Source organism: Blastomyces dermatitidis, assembly GCF_000003525.1.
Source record: "Blastomyces dermatitidis ER-3 genomic scaffold supercont1.10, whole genome shotgun sequence".
In the NCBI taxonomy this organism is placed as follows: Eukaryota; Fungi; Ascomycota; class Eurotiomycetes; order Onygenales; family Ajellomycetaceae; genus Blastomyces; species Blastomyces dermatitidis.
This window is the reverse complement of record NW_025544783.1, coordinates 2,473,513-2,485,181: the sequence shown is the minus strand read 5'-3', so window position 1 is coordinate 2,485,181 and position 11,669 is coordinate 2,473,513. Positions and strand designations below refer to the sequence as shown.

At 47.8% G+C, this 11,669-nt stretch overlaps 3 protein-coding genes across 4 annotated transcripts; 2 read left to right on the top strand and 1 right to left on the bottom strand.

The window, feature by feature from the left end:
- Positions 1-1,877: 1,877 nt before the first annotated feature.
- BDCG_08221 (U3 small nucleolar RNA-associated protein 5) lies at positions 1,878-5,622 on the top strand. The gene is made up of 3 exons (XM_045423999.1): positions 1,878-2,080; positions 2,142-3,117; positions 3,212-5,622. Exons 2-3 carry the CDS (start codon positions 2,528-2,530, stop codon positions 5,286-5,288), a joined length of 2,667 nt encoding a protein of 888 aa, XP_045272816.1. The 5' UTR covers positions 1,878-2,080; positions 2,142-2,527; the 3' UTR covers positions 5,289-5,622.
- Positions 5,516-9,456, bottom strand: BDCG_08220. 2 transcript variants are annotated; one of them, XM_045423997.1, is made up of 2 exons: positions 8,019-9,456; positions 5,516-7,711 (listed from the first exon to the last, which is right to left on the bottom strand). In XM_045423997.1, the coding sequence occupies exons 1-2, from the start codon at positions 9,046-9,048 to the stop codon at positions 6,000-6,002; spliced, it is 2,742 nt and encodes a 913-aa protein (XP_045272815.1). In that variant the 5' UTR covers positions 9,049-9,456; the 3' UTR covers positions 5,516-5,999. The 2 variants fall into 2 exon arrangements, with proteins under 2 accessions (XP_045272815.1, XP_045282466.1); XM_045423998.1 differs by having other exon boundaries at positions 5,516-7,708.
- Positions 9,457-9,566: 110 nt separating this feature from the next.
- Positions 9,567-11,505, top strand: BDCG_08219 (geranylgeranyl transferase type-2 subunit beta). The gene is made up of 4 exons (XM_045423996.1): positions 9,567-9,663; positions 9,729-9,839; positions 9,908-10,526; positions 10,630-11,505. The coding sequence occupies exons 1-4, from the start codon at positions 9,655-9,657 to the stop codon at positions 10,998-11,000; spliced, it is 1,110 nt and encodes a 369-aa protein (XP_045272814.1). The 5' UTR covers positions 9,567-9,654; the 3' UTR covers positions 11,001-11,505.
- Positions 11,506-11,669: the final 164 nt, after the last annotated feature.

The following is an 11,669-nucleotide window of genomic DNA, read 5'->3' as shown; positions in this document are numbered from 1 at the left end:
AACTTCCATGCTTACTTAATACGCGAACTAACAGGAGGCTACCCGCCTTGGAAGCGCGTCCTTCTTCCGCTCTATATCCGCCCGCTGTGCCTGTTGCTTCATCCTTTATTCATCCTCCTCTTGGAGCAAGGCAGACCTTTAACCTGTCCCAGCCTGAAACACTGCTGCAGAAACTGCGTATCATTGGGAGTGGAGAGGCTGATTTATACAGAATATATCAAATCATTCCCGAAATTGTTATCAGAACCTGGGAGGTCAATGAGCAGTACTCAATCCACAACATCTATATATTCAGCGCTCAGATACCGGTGGAACTTGATTTCCAACACTTAAAAATCATTTCACTCTATATGTGAATGAGTAATTTTTGTTCACCTCTCTTCATTTCTCTTTTCTTTCAGAAACAGGCAACCCCTTGCAGATACTCTAGGGTAGTTACACTTGCACTTACACATATACCCACCTTCACCCACACTTGCCCACACATTCAGTCATGTCACAGTTGATCAACCTGAAAGACAAAAAAAAAAGACAAAAATCCAGCAACAGCACCAATCATGCATCCTGCAATGTCTCCATCCCATCATGGCTGCCACGCTGCAATCTAAACATAGATAACTAGGGATTGATTACATCACCAAATGCAGGTGGTCTGGCCCACTTACCTAGGCACCTAGGTACCCCCAACGGAGCTTTTTGAGCGATGTGTGTGTCTGCGCAGAGAAATCTTTATCCTATGAGGATATCCTTGGAACCTCTGCGTTTGTGTGCGTGTGAGGCCACCTCCTCCTCCCCGCCCCAGCGTCAGGTTTCATGGGCCGTGGGATGCTGATGATAGTTTCAATTTCCCCGAAACTTCCTCTTATATTCTCTTGTCCTGGCAAAAAAAGGATAAATTTATCCTTGGACTGTTTTACCTTGCTCCCCGTGATTAATATACGCTGGAGGTTTACTGGCCCGTCCTTCTAGGTCTGTAAACTTTGTCAACCATTGGCTTTTCAGGGAGTGATTTCGCAGTGTCATTTCACTCGGAGCATGAAATTTGAATGGGTGGTTGATGTTCTTTTTGTTCTTCCTTTCATTCCTTTGTTCAATGAATCCTGAATGAACAAAATTTTACAATTCATATGATACATTATCATCTGTCTTGAAACTAATGGCTTCTGAACATTCACAATCATATCAGATGGGGCGTTTTTCCCCTCTATTCATTTGATTCCTTAGTGAGGATGGAATGAAGGCAACTTGCTGTTGAGCGACAGGAAGGCCAAAGATATTCAGCTTTTTGGAAACATTTTGTTAGGATATCAGGAGATTGATAAGAATTAACAGGATGTCTGTGGCAGGTAATATGAGCGAGAACTGGTTGCTGCACGGATAGGGTGGCCGCCTGAAACAGCGAAAGGTGAGGACGTCGCAGGAGCTAGCATTTACCTGCCCACCTGGCATAACCACAGGAAACAGGAAATGACTAGTATTTAACTCCTGCTTGGCTTCTACTCGCTTATCCTTCTCTCCTTTCCATTCGCGAGGCAAAAGAAGCTTCCACAAAGGCAACAATATCATCAATGCCTTCCGGCTCCCTTATCCGGTGTCCTTCATTATCCGCTCCAGAGTGTTCGACCCAATCCACATGCAGCCCGATTTTGGTTTAAGTTTCGACATGCCTGTCGACCTAGTTCAACATCAATCCACGCATCGTCTGTTCCGTGCAATAATAGAATAGGCGTAGACAACATTCTTTCAACGCTGGGCTGTGGTGATCGCTTGAGTTCCCTCGCATGCAATGATATCAAGAAGGAATTTTGGGACCATACAACCAACTTTCATTCCTCGCTGAGGCAATGGTCGCATCCAGAGGAATTTTCGAAGATAAGTGAACATTAAAGTCATTCGTAGAAGGATAACCTATCATTCAATCACTAATCAGCTTGAGTCAAGACTCCACTTTCTCTCTTGCCATACCAGACACATTCGGCCGGAGAGGAAAAGCTTAGGGTTGGGTACATTGCATAGACATTCGGTCATGAGCACGTATTAAATAGCAGCGACCAACAAGCTTGGTATCATCTAATCAAAGGCACAGTCCAACTTTCCCAGTCATTGATGAGAGCAATGTTGCTAAGGCAAATGTAATGTAGTGTACTTGGTAATTAATCTCTATGAAGGGGTCGGCCTCGGAATAACCTTTCTGTCCCTGGCGGCATTCTGACTAATCTGGTCTATTACTTGGCGCTAACCTCGATCCGGCCAGGCGCGATATTTTTCAGCATCAACTTTTTTTCACACAAGCAAAACATCCAAACGCGGGAAGTACATGTGTTGAGAGAGAGGAATATAAAGAGAGAGAAAGAAAAGAGAGTTTTGCCAGGCGGCCGGATTCAAACATCCCATCCACTCCACCGTATAACCCCGGTACAGCTCCCGACAAATTTGCGGATCTGCACATTCCGCTACTCTCCTCCCCCTCTCCGCCTCCTTCAATCCCTTACCGCATCTCCCCCTCGACATATCTAATATAAAAACCATGGGGACCAAGAAGGGCTCAAGAGGCCCCGTGTCGAAAATCTCCTCGGCCGCAGCTCCATCAGCATCACCCTCACCTCTCTCTGCAAATAAATCTTCCATCCTCCGCTCCGCATTCTCCCCATCCGAGTATCAACTGGCGCTTTTTGCATCTGTCATCCAGGGCCTTGACTCGCAGCATCTCCGCGTGCATGAGATAGGTTCGGGCCGTCTACATTGCGAGCATGCAGTGAATCCAAGAGAAGCCATCACTTCGCTGGATTGGGGGTACTATGGTGATTCTCATCAGGGCAGAGATCGCGATCAACATACGAAGAAGAAACGCAAGCGCAGCTCATCTGGGGTAAATGGCATTGTCAATGCTGATGGCGATAATGCGAGCAATGTGGCTATTGCCTTTGGTACAAGTTCGTCTGATATTCGAATGTACTCGCCCGCTGAAGATAGGATCGTTGGGACTCTTTCGGGCGGACATGAAAAGGGTATTAGGGATTTTAAGTTCACGGTGAACAATCCGGGGGCTGAAGGGTGGAGTATTGGTGGCGACGGGAAGCTTGTGCAGTGGGATCTAAAAGCTGGCCGGAGTATACGGTATGCTATGACTTCTTTCAATTTCAATTTCCGTTGTTCGTCTCCTGCTGGCAACTGAAAAAATTGCTTTCTCTAACAACGTATGTTTCTTTAGAGTCATTTCTCTGCCGTCAGCTTCTGTCTCTGCGCTTGCGCGGCCCGTTCCATCCAATCCTCCTATCCTATGTGCTTCACAAACGCCGTATCTAATAGGCCTTGAAGGCACTGATGGTGTGGTCTCGTTCAGTGCCATGAAAAACTCCATCCATACACTAATACCGTCTTCCACTGATCTTGGAAATCTCTCAGAGCAATTCCTTGCTTCTGATTCTGACCGTTACATCAACATCTTTGATATCCAGAAAAAGAAAATCGCAAATACTCTAGTGGCTGAGAGCGACATAGATCAATTGGCGTTCTATTCGGCCCCTCAGAAGGGCGGCCAGGGTAAGGATAGTAAGGAATCTACAAGATCAGATCAATTGCAAAGACAGTTTCTTGCTGTAGTTACGCAGAATGGTGTCATCGAATTGTTTTCTAAACCCTTTCACCAACTCCAGTCTGCCGGTTCCGCGCACAGTCTGAAGCCGCGAGGAAAAGCAATGACACGCCGTGCGGAAGCTGTAATTAAGATTGTCAGACCTGATAAATCTCGAACAGTGGTACCTGTCGCTTCGGTTAGCTTCCAGGGACCTGATTTGGTCGTTGCATGGGCTGAAGGCGGTGTTAACCTGGTGTTTGAAAGGATACGTTGGCAAGACGAGGATACAGAAGAACTCGTGTTCCAGGGAGAGAAGGAAATTATGCGCGGCAAGTCCGCATCCATGCTTGGATCCGGAATGATGAATGGAGTCAAGAATGTTGGTAGGACTCAAGTGGATGAGTCCCATGCAGTTGTGGAACAAGGCGGGGTTGCAGAAGGAATCCCCATGGAAGAGGAGGGCGAGAAACAGAGAACCCACATTCCAGTCCCCAGTGATGATGAGGAAGAAGCCTCTGATGAAGAGGATGAAGATGAGGACATGGAGGAAGAAAAAGAAGACCCCGCACAACCCAAACACGCGTCAGAGCCCGCAAAAACACAAGAGCAACAGGAAGATATCGACATGGTGGACGCCGACGCAGAAGAAGGTGGCGAGCCCTCCTTCGGCGAACTTGTCCGCGCCCACGCCGCCGAACCCATCGACGTCGAAGCAGAGCTCGACGACGCAAACGCAGATATAGACGCCCACACCCGCGCCCTTACCTCTACAGCCAACAAGTCCAACACCGCTCTCCAGCTCCCCACCGGCCTCTCTCTCTCCACCGTCCTCTCCCAAGCTCTCACGACGAACGACAACTCCCTTCTGGAATCCTGCTTCCACACCACAGACATGAACATCGTCCGCGCCACGATCCAGCGCATGAATTCGTCGCTCGCTGCCACCCTGCTCCAGAAGCTCGCTGAGCGCCTCTCCAGCCGCCCTGGCCGCTACGGCCACCTGCTCGTCTGGGTGCAGTGGACATGCATTGCGCATGGCGGCTCGATTGCGGGGAGGCCGGAGGTGCTGCGCAAGATTACCGCGCTGTTTAAGGTGATGGATCAGCGGTCGGCGAGTTTGCCGTCTCTTCTGTTGTTGAAGGGGAAGTTGGATATGCTTGATGCGCAGCTGGGTCTTAGGCAGAATCTGCAGCGAGCTGCTGGTCCTGGTGGTCGTGGCCGTGGCGCCGGCACGGTGGGTTCTGAGGAAGATGATGAAGATGATGTTATTTATGTTGAAGGCGAGGAGGATTTGGTGGATAGTGAGGATGAAGATGGAGATGGACTCAGACGCATTAAGGGCACTGCTGCCGCTGGTGGTGTGGCTGCGAAACGAGGCGTGCTCGGTGCGGGTCTCGGCGATGGAGAGGAAGAGGATGATGAGGACATGCCCTTAGCTATTAACGGAGTGGCATCCGATGAGGAGGAGGAGGATGGTGAAGAGGAGGAGAGCGAGGACGAGGAGGTAGAGTTATTTGATGATGAGGCAGAGGAATCTGAGGATGGAGAAGGTGCCGGTGGGGAAGATGATGAGGAAGACGATGAAGACGACGAGGATGAAGGGAGTAGCATGGCGGACTTTATTGCGGGTTCTGAGGAGGATGAGTCTATTGATCTTGCTCCTACTTCGTCGAAAAAAGGGAAGTTAAAACATGGAAAATCGCGAAGATAGATGCATAGAGATTATTTTTTGTACTTTGTTTCTTCCCTGTTGTTACCTCACCCATTTGTTTTCTATTCATCCTGTTTCAGGTATTTTTTTTTTATTTCTTTGGGCTTTTTATAAACACGGTCCATTAAAATTTGGTTCTTCGTTCAAGTTTTGCTGGCAGTTGACTAGCTCCCACTCTGCATGTACGTAACTGGTCTTTGGCTCCTTAGTATCCTATCGTGCCTCTCTAGGTATGAGATTTTACTTATATAATTTCGAAATAAATATAAACCTAACTCTGATAAATAGTCTGTTTCCAACTCCTTCACAGCGTTTAAAAGTAGGTGGTTCAGTCTAACCCGGAAAATTTGAAGATATATTTATTTTAACCCACACTCTAATTCTCACCCGGTGCTAACTACAAGACAAAAAGAGGGAGAATGAAAACGACCCGAAAATTGATAAGAATAACATTGATTCCATAACCATCTATACCGGAGCCATTAGCCATAGAGAATCTAAGCTAAGAATGCAGAAAATAATAAGTCCACCCAAGAACGCTGAATCTAGGAATGACTAAGGATTAGTCGGCAGGATAGAGAAGGCCCCAACCTAACAAGACACGTTCAAATCCTAGGGCTTCAAAGAAGAAAAAGTGAGCGGAAAAAACAGGGTATGACTTCACAGCGACCCCGCCGTCTAGGGGAACAAACAAAACGCGATATGGGGTATTTATCTAATAACCTCGCTTCCTTCCCGGTCAATCCCCTCCAAACTCTCCAGTATAGGACTCCCGCCCAACTGACCAGTGGCCCCAGCCGTACTCTTCTGTGACCCACTCCAGACCTCATGGAACTTGACGCACTCGTCGCTAGAGGCCACTATGATGCATCCCTCTTCTGCAGTACGGGACCACCACGTACCGCCTTCCCGATACGCGACACGTGGTCTTGTTATCGGGCTGCTAGCGACTATTGTAGAAGTAGTATTTACGGAAGAGCCAGTAGAATTAGATCGGTTAGAACCATCTCCCGTCGCGGGGTTGTGGGGTGCTGCTATGACTGTAGAGCTCGACGATGAGGTCGAAGGTACACGTTCATCCGCACCAGTGTGGGTCATATCATTGGGACCTCCGGGATAGCTGATCGCCCACAAGGCACGACCACAATCATGCGAGTTGTCAAGGTCCGTGCTACCAGCTACACCATCAGGAGCTGGGCTCCAGGGGATAGCTACCACTTCCTGACAACTGGGCCATGCGAAAACAGCTACACGGAACGGGTGTTCCGGTTGCGCATATCCAAACGTGGCTGCGATCTCCCGCCGTGTCTTGCTCCAAATGAGGCTTGTCACCTGAGCATGGACGTTGATCGTGGCGAGGCAGGCTCCTGATCCTGTATGGAAGAAATGGATGCAACGATCATTTGACCCACCCCCTGTGGCCAAAAGTGATGGCTGCCAAGGCGCAAAAGCGATTGCCTTCACCGCGGCAGAGTGGTGAAATTTGTATTTCTGTCGGTTGGCTGGTATAAAAATAGTCTGATGCTGCCTAGATCCTAAAAATCCAGCTTGTCTTGGGGCGGAGTCCTGTGCAACTCCAGAGGAAGGCGCACTACTGAGTGCATGGGGTATGGAAAACTGATTGAGCCGGCCCCAGTCGAAGATACGATTTAAATTCGAATGATAAGGGAAACGGGAAAGACTGCCGCGAGCTTGGGGCGATGCTGGTGGATTTGTCGTCTCTACGGAGGAGCTGGGTTGTCCATTTCTGTCACTCTTGCCTAGAATATCCGGAATATCAAACAAGAGGCAAGCGTTATCATTGCCTCCGGTTGCAAGATATTTACCATCAGGGGACCACACCATGCCGCATATTTGCTGGGTGTGCGCAGAGATCTTTGCAATCAACGTTGTCGCTCCGTTCCACCCATGGCGATCTCTTGTTTTCGAATCTGGCCATTCTACAGAATAATACCACACGTTACCTGCATCGTCTCCAACAACCAAATCCTCGGTATCAACAACCAATCCTTGAAACCTGGTTGACTGTCTTTTGGTTGTGACTTGTTTAAATGAGACGCAGGAAACAGCAGTCCGTTGGTAAAATTCAAATCGAACATCAGTATCGAAAGTGCTCCAAAGCGAAACTTGACCACCGTGTCGACCAATAGCCAAAATGCTTTTACCCCCTTGAGGTGAAGAAAAGGAAAGAGAAGTCACATAGTTTGAAGCAAGATGAGGCGCCAATGGTGGGTATTGCACGCCGAGAATCTCTGACCAGAGGTACACACGGCTACTCAGTCCAACGGCCAGCAGGCGAGCAGTATACGAATACGCGAGGGTAGAACAGTAGAAATCGTCACGCAGAAGAGGGGCATCGAGAACCCGGAAAGGCGTCGATGGAACTGCAGATCGTGCTGGTTTGGACGTACTTTTGTGCACTACTATTTTTGTCGAGTTAATGAGAGTCAATTAGAATGCGCCTGTCTCCTCGGATACAATCTTATATTCTTCCATAAATATTTTCGGGAAAATGTGAGATGCGAGATATCAAAAGGGAATGGGATGATGCGACAGGTCCTCCAGGAGACGTATAATATCCGTAAATATGATGCATGTAAGTCGAGCTGTTAAGAGAAAAAAAAAAAAAAAAAAAAAAAAAAAAAAAAAAAAAAAAAAAAGAGGAAATAAAATCAAAAGAATTGGGGATGCCGGTAAGATATTGTGGAAACAGAGGCACACAATACTCACATGTATTGCTATTTGCTCGTATCCAGCTACTATGCTTCCACACGTAAGGAGAGTACTTCTCAAGTTGAGCGGCTTCTGCGAGATATCCCGGATCCATAAACAGGGAAGGGTCCCCAAAATTCAGGACTTTATTTGCCTGGTCGATATCTAAAGCGGTTGCAAGGCGAGATTCGTGACGTTTGAGGTGCTGAATATGCGTGTCCTTGTCCAGAAAGTTTGCAATGTACATCGGGGCATTCGTCCCGGTTGAAATAAGCCCTCCGCGGCCATTGTCGACACCCACGGGTGCACGTCCGGTTGCAGCGGCTGTGCCTCCCACATTCCAAACCGCCCCGGCGCTGATCTGGCGCTGGTTTCCGCGGCCAGCCGGCCTGTCATTCCTTGCGTAAACTGACGTGTCGCTAACATGTCGCGGTAAGTGATGAGGAGTATCTCTACGGTCCGACGATCGACTTGACCTAGAGAGACCAGCACGTCTCCTTGGCTGGTATGGAGCAAACGGGTCTGCTCTAGGGTCTCGTCGCCGTAGCAGTTTCTCTCCTGGAGAAAGCAAACGCGGATTTTTGCTTAAGCGGAATGCAGGTACATCTGTAGCATAAGGCTCACGAGCTGGGATAAAGCGGTCTGGAGACAAGAACCTCTTGCGAGCAACTGGTGATGGACTTCTGATTAAGCTCCGCCTTCTCTCAAGTGTGTTGAGTAAGCCGGAGCGGACTGGGCTGTGATCTACCTCGACACCGTCTGGTTTCTTCCCTTGGCTGAAGTAGCTATCACTTAAGGGGCTAGTGATATTGCGGCTGGATCCAGGACTGGTAATTGATTCTAGAGTGGGCGAAGGAGAGGAGTCTACATTAACCTGAGACGAAGTGGGAGAAGACGAACCCAACGATTGGGCTTCTGGGGAAGACGCTGTGGAGGCTGGCCCAGATATTGTTTGTTCAACAGGAGAATCAGGGACGAGAGTTAAGGAGAGACTGTCGCCATTCCTGCTAGAGCTTAACTCTTCTAGTGACTGGCATCTCGAGAGCATTGCTGCCGCCCAGGCAGAGGGGCGCCGGCTGGCTCCACCATCAAATCACTACGTGAAATGCGATGTGATTGATAATAAAAGCAGCGATGGCGACAAAGAAAGACAATATGTACAGCATTAAAGATGGTGTGATAGTTTCCTGTAGCTAACAATGCTAGTTAGTAGTATGTCTGTGGAATTTGTTGACCTGTGCAGCGTAAAGCGGGAGTAGTTATGGGAGGATATGAGGTGGATCGAGCTGCCAACCGGGCAATGCCCCTTCTGCCATCCGTCTTCTGACAATAGCTTCTTGCGCTTCGTCCTCCATTGTAGCTGCTTGTTACTGCGCGGTATTTGCCTTGTTCCTGGTTAGTTCCTGGAATATTTTATGTTGTGTGTTGTTTGTTTGAGGTTGAGATGAGGCTGAAGTTGGACGGCGATGGATGAATGAGGGAAGTCGTCGCGGAGGACAGTCACGTGCTGATAGCGAGTTGCGGCTGGCCGATAAGGGAGAGTCAACTGCTGGCAATTTCCTCCTGCTTGTTCCCATCCACTGGATCTATATCTATATAGTATGTCAGGGTTAATATATACAGAATATACCGGATATTAAATTATATATTTATCATGGCAAGTGTAGGTTTTCCCTAATTTTCCTCACCTCGCGTCTTCCAGCTAACCTCGAAATGGTTTTTGACTAGCATGGAGTCCCACGTTATGACACTTCCAGACAAAGGACGGAGGGAGCGCGGCAGAAAGAGCTCCAGAAGATACGGGCATATAATGAACTTGTCCGGATCGTGAATTCACAGGTAAACGCTCACTTGATTGTAGATACGGAAGACAATGCATAACCAAACATACTGACACTGTCAACTAGAGAGCAGAGCGCAATTTCAGTACAGAGGCCTTGAACAAAACTTCAGAACTGCTCACTACCAATCCAGAATATTATACGATATGGAATACGCGGCGCCTAATACTGCAGCATCAGTTTTCTATGGCTACGTCTTCTACAGATGGAGGAAATAGCGATGACCAAATCAGGAACATTATCAAATCCGATCTTCAATTTCTGTTCCCCCTTCTTCGGGGGTATCCCAAGTGCTACTGGATCTGGAATCACCGCCTCTGGGATCTAGAGCAAACCACGCTCCTGCTTCCGGCTTCTGTCTCCCGTAGTTTCTGGCAGGAGGAACTTGCGCTCGTGGGCAAAATGCTCAGCCTGGATAGTAGGAACTTCCACGGTTGGGGATACCGTCGACAAGTCATATCGGCACTCGAAGAGTTGGCTTCCAACGATGATGCAAAAGAAGGTAAAAATGACAGCGCACCGGCACCGAAAAGCATGGTAAAGGCTGAACTCGACTACACAACCAAGATGATTGGTACTAATCTATCCAATTTCTCCGCCTGGCATAATCGAACGCAACTTATTTTACGGCTGCTGGATGAACAGGCAGCTAGCAGTGAGGAACGGCAGAGGATGTTGGATAATGGTAAGCCAATCTACTCATCGAACGAACTGGGTTTATACAATTCATTAGATTGCGTTGATTATTAACACAGGACACCACTCAACCCTTCTTGTGGGACACTTAGAGCTGAAATTGATCCATCGGGCTTTAATCGATCCATATGACCAGTCGCTGTGGTTCTACCACCAGAATCTGATGTGCACTTTTGACCCACCGCTGGCTTCGGGAACGATGGCACCAAATCTTACGGATGCTGAGCGGTTAAAATATCTTGAGAACGAGGTTGAGGCTATTACTGAGATGTTGGACGGAGAGGAAGACTGCAAGTGGATTTATCAGGCTCTCATTAACTGTGGCGCGATTATTTCTCGCGTCGAAGGGGGGATGTCGACGGAAATGAAACAGCGAATTTCTAGATGGGTATGTGAGCTAAAAAGGCTTGACCCACTGAGGCAAGGGAGGTGGCTGGATCTGGAGGCCTCATTGAGCCTGTAAAAGCGGCGATGTTTCATGATACACCAAAACACACAAGGTAACTACTGTACATACATTCCACTGCATCTCCGCTGGATGGAATGCGTGGTATTGGATTTATTTTTTTATTTTTTTATTTTTTTTAAAAAAAAAAAAAAGTTTTAGACGTGTGTTTCATGGGCCGAATAAATCGATAATCTGCATCTAGGTGCAATGTATGTCCAGTGTTGAAGATTTAAGTTTCCGGGCCGCCGGATCCAATCAAAACCAAACCAATAGTTAACCAACGGCTTTGGGACACCTCTAGATTGTTGTTATGTGTGCGCATTTGTATACATTCTCCTATTATCCAGACTGGACAATTGTTCGACCTTTGGGGACAAAGAGAGCGGCAACAAGGCCAAACAGATGTACTCGATCTCCAACTGTTGGTAGTGGTTAAGTAAACTCACTCACTCACTCACTCACTCACACAAATACACACACACATGCAGTTGTTTCAATATAATAATAAAATAGGTTAGCCAACATTATCTTGCCGGTTGAGGCTCCGAGGAATCTGATGCATGTTCCCGATCGAGTAAATTACAGCGTGGGCGCCTTGTGAAAGATACATATATATATATATATATATATACCCGCCCCTGGATAACTACCAGTTTAGAGGTACACACACTTGGGCAATCTGAT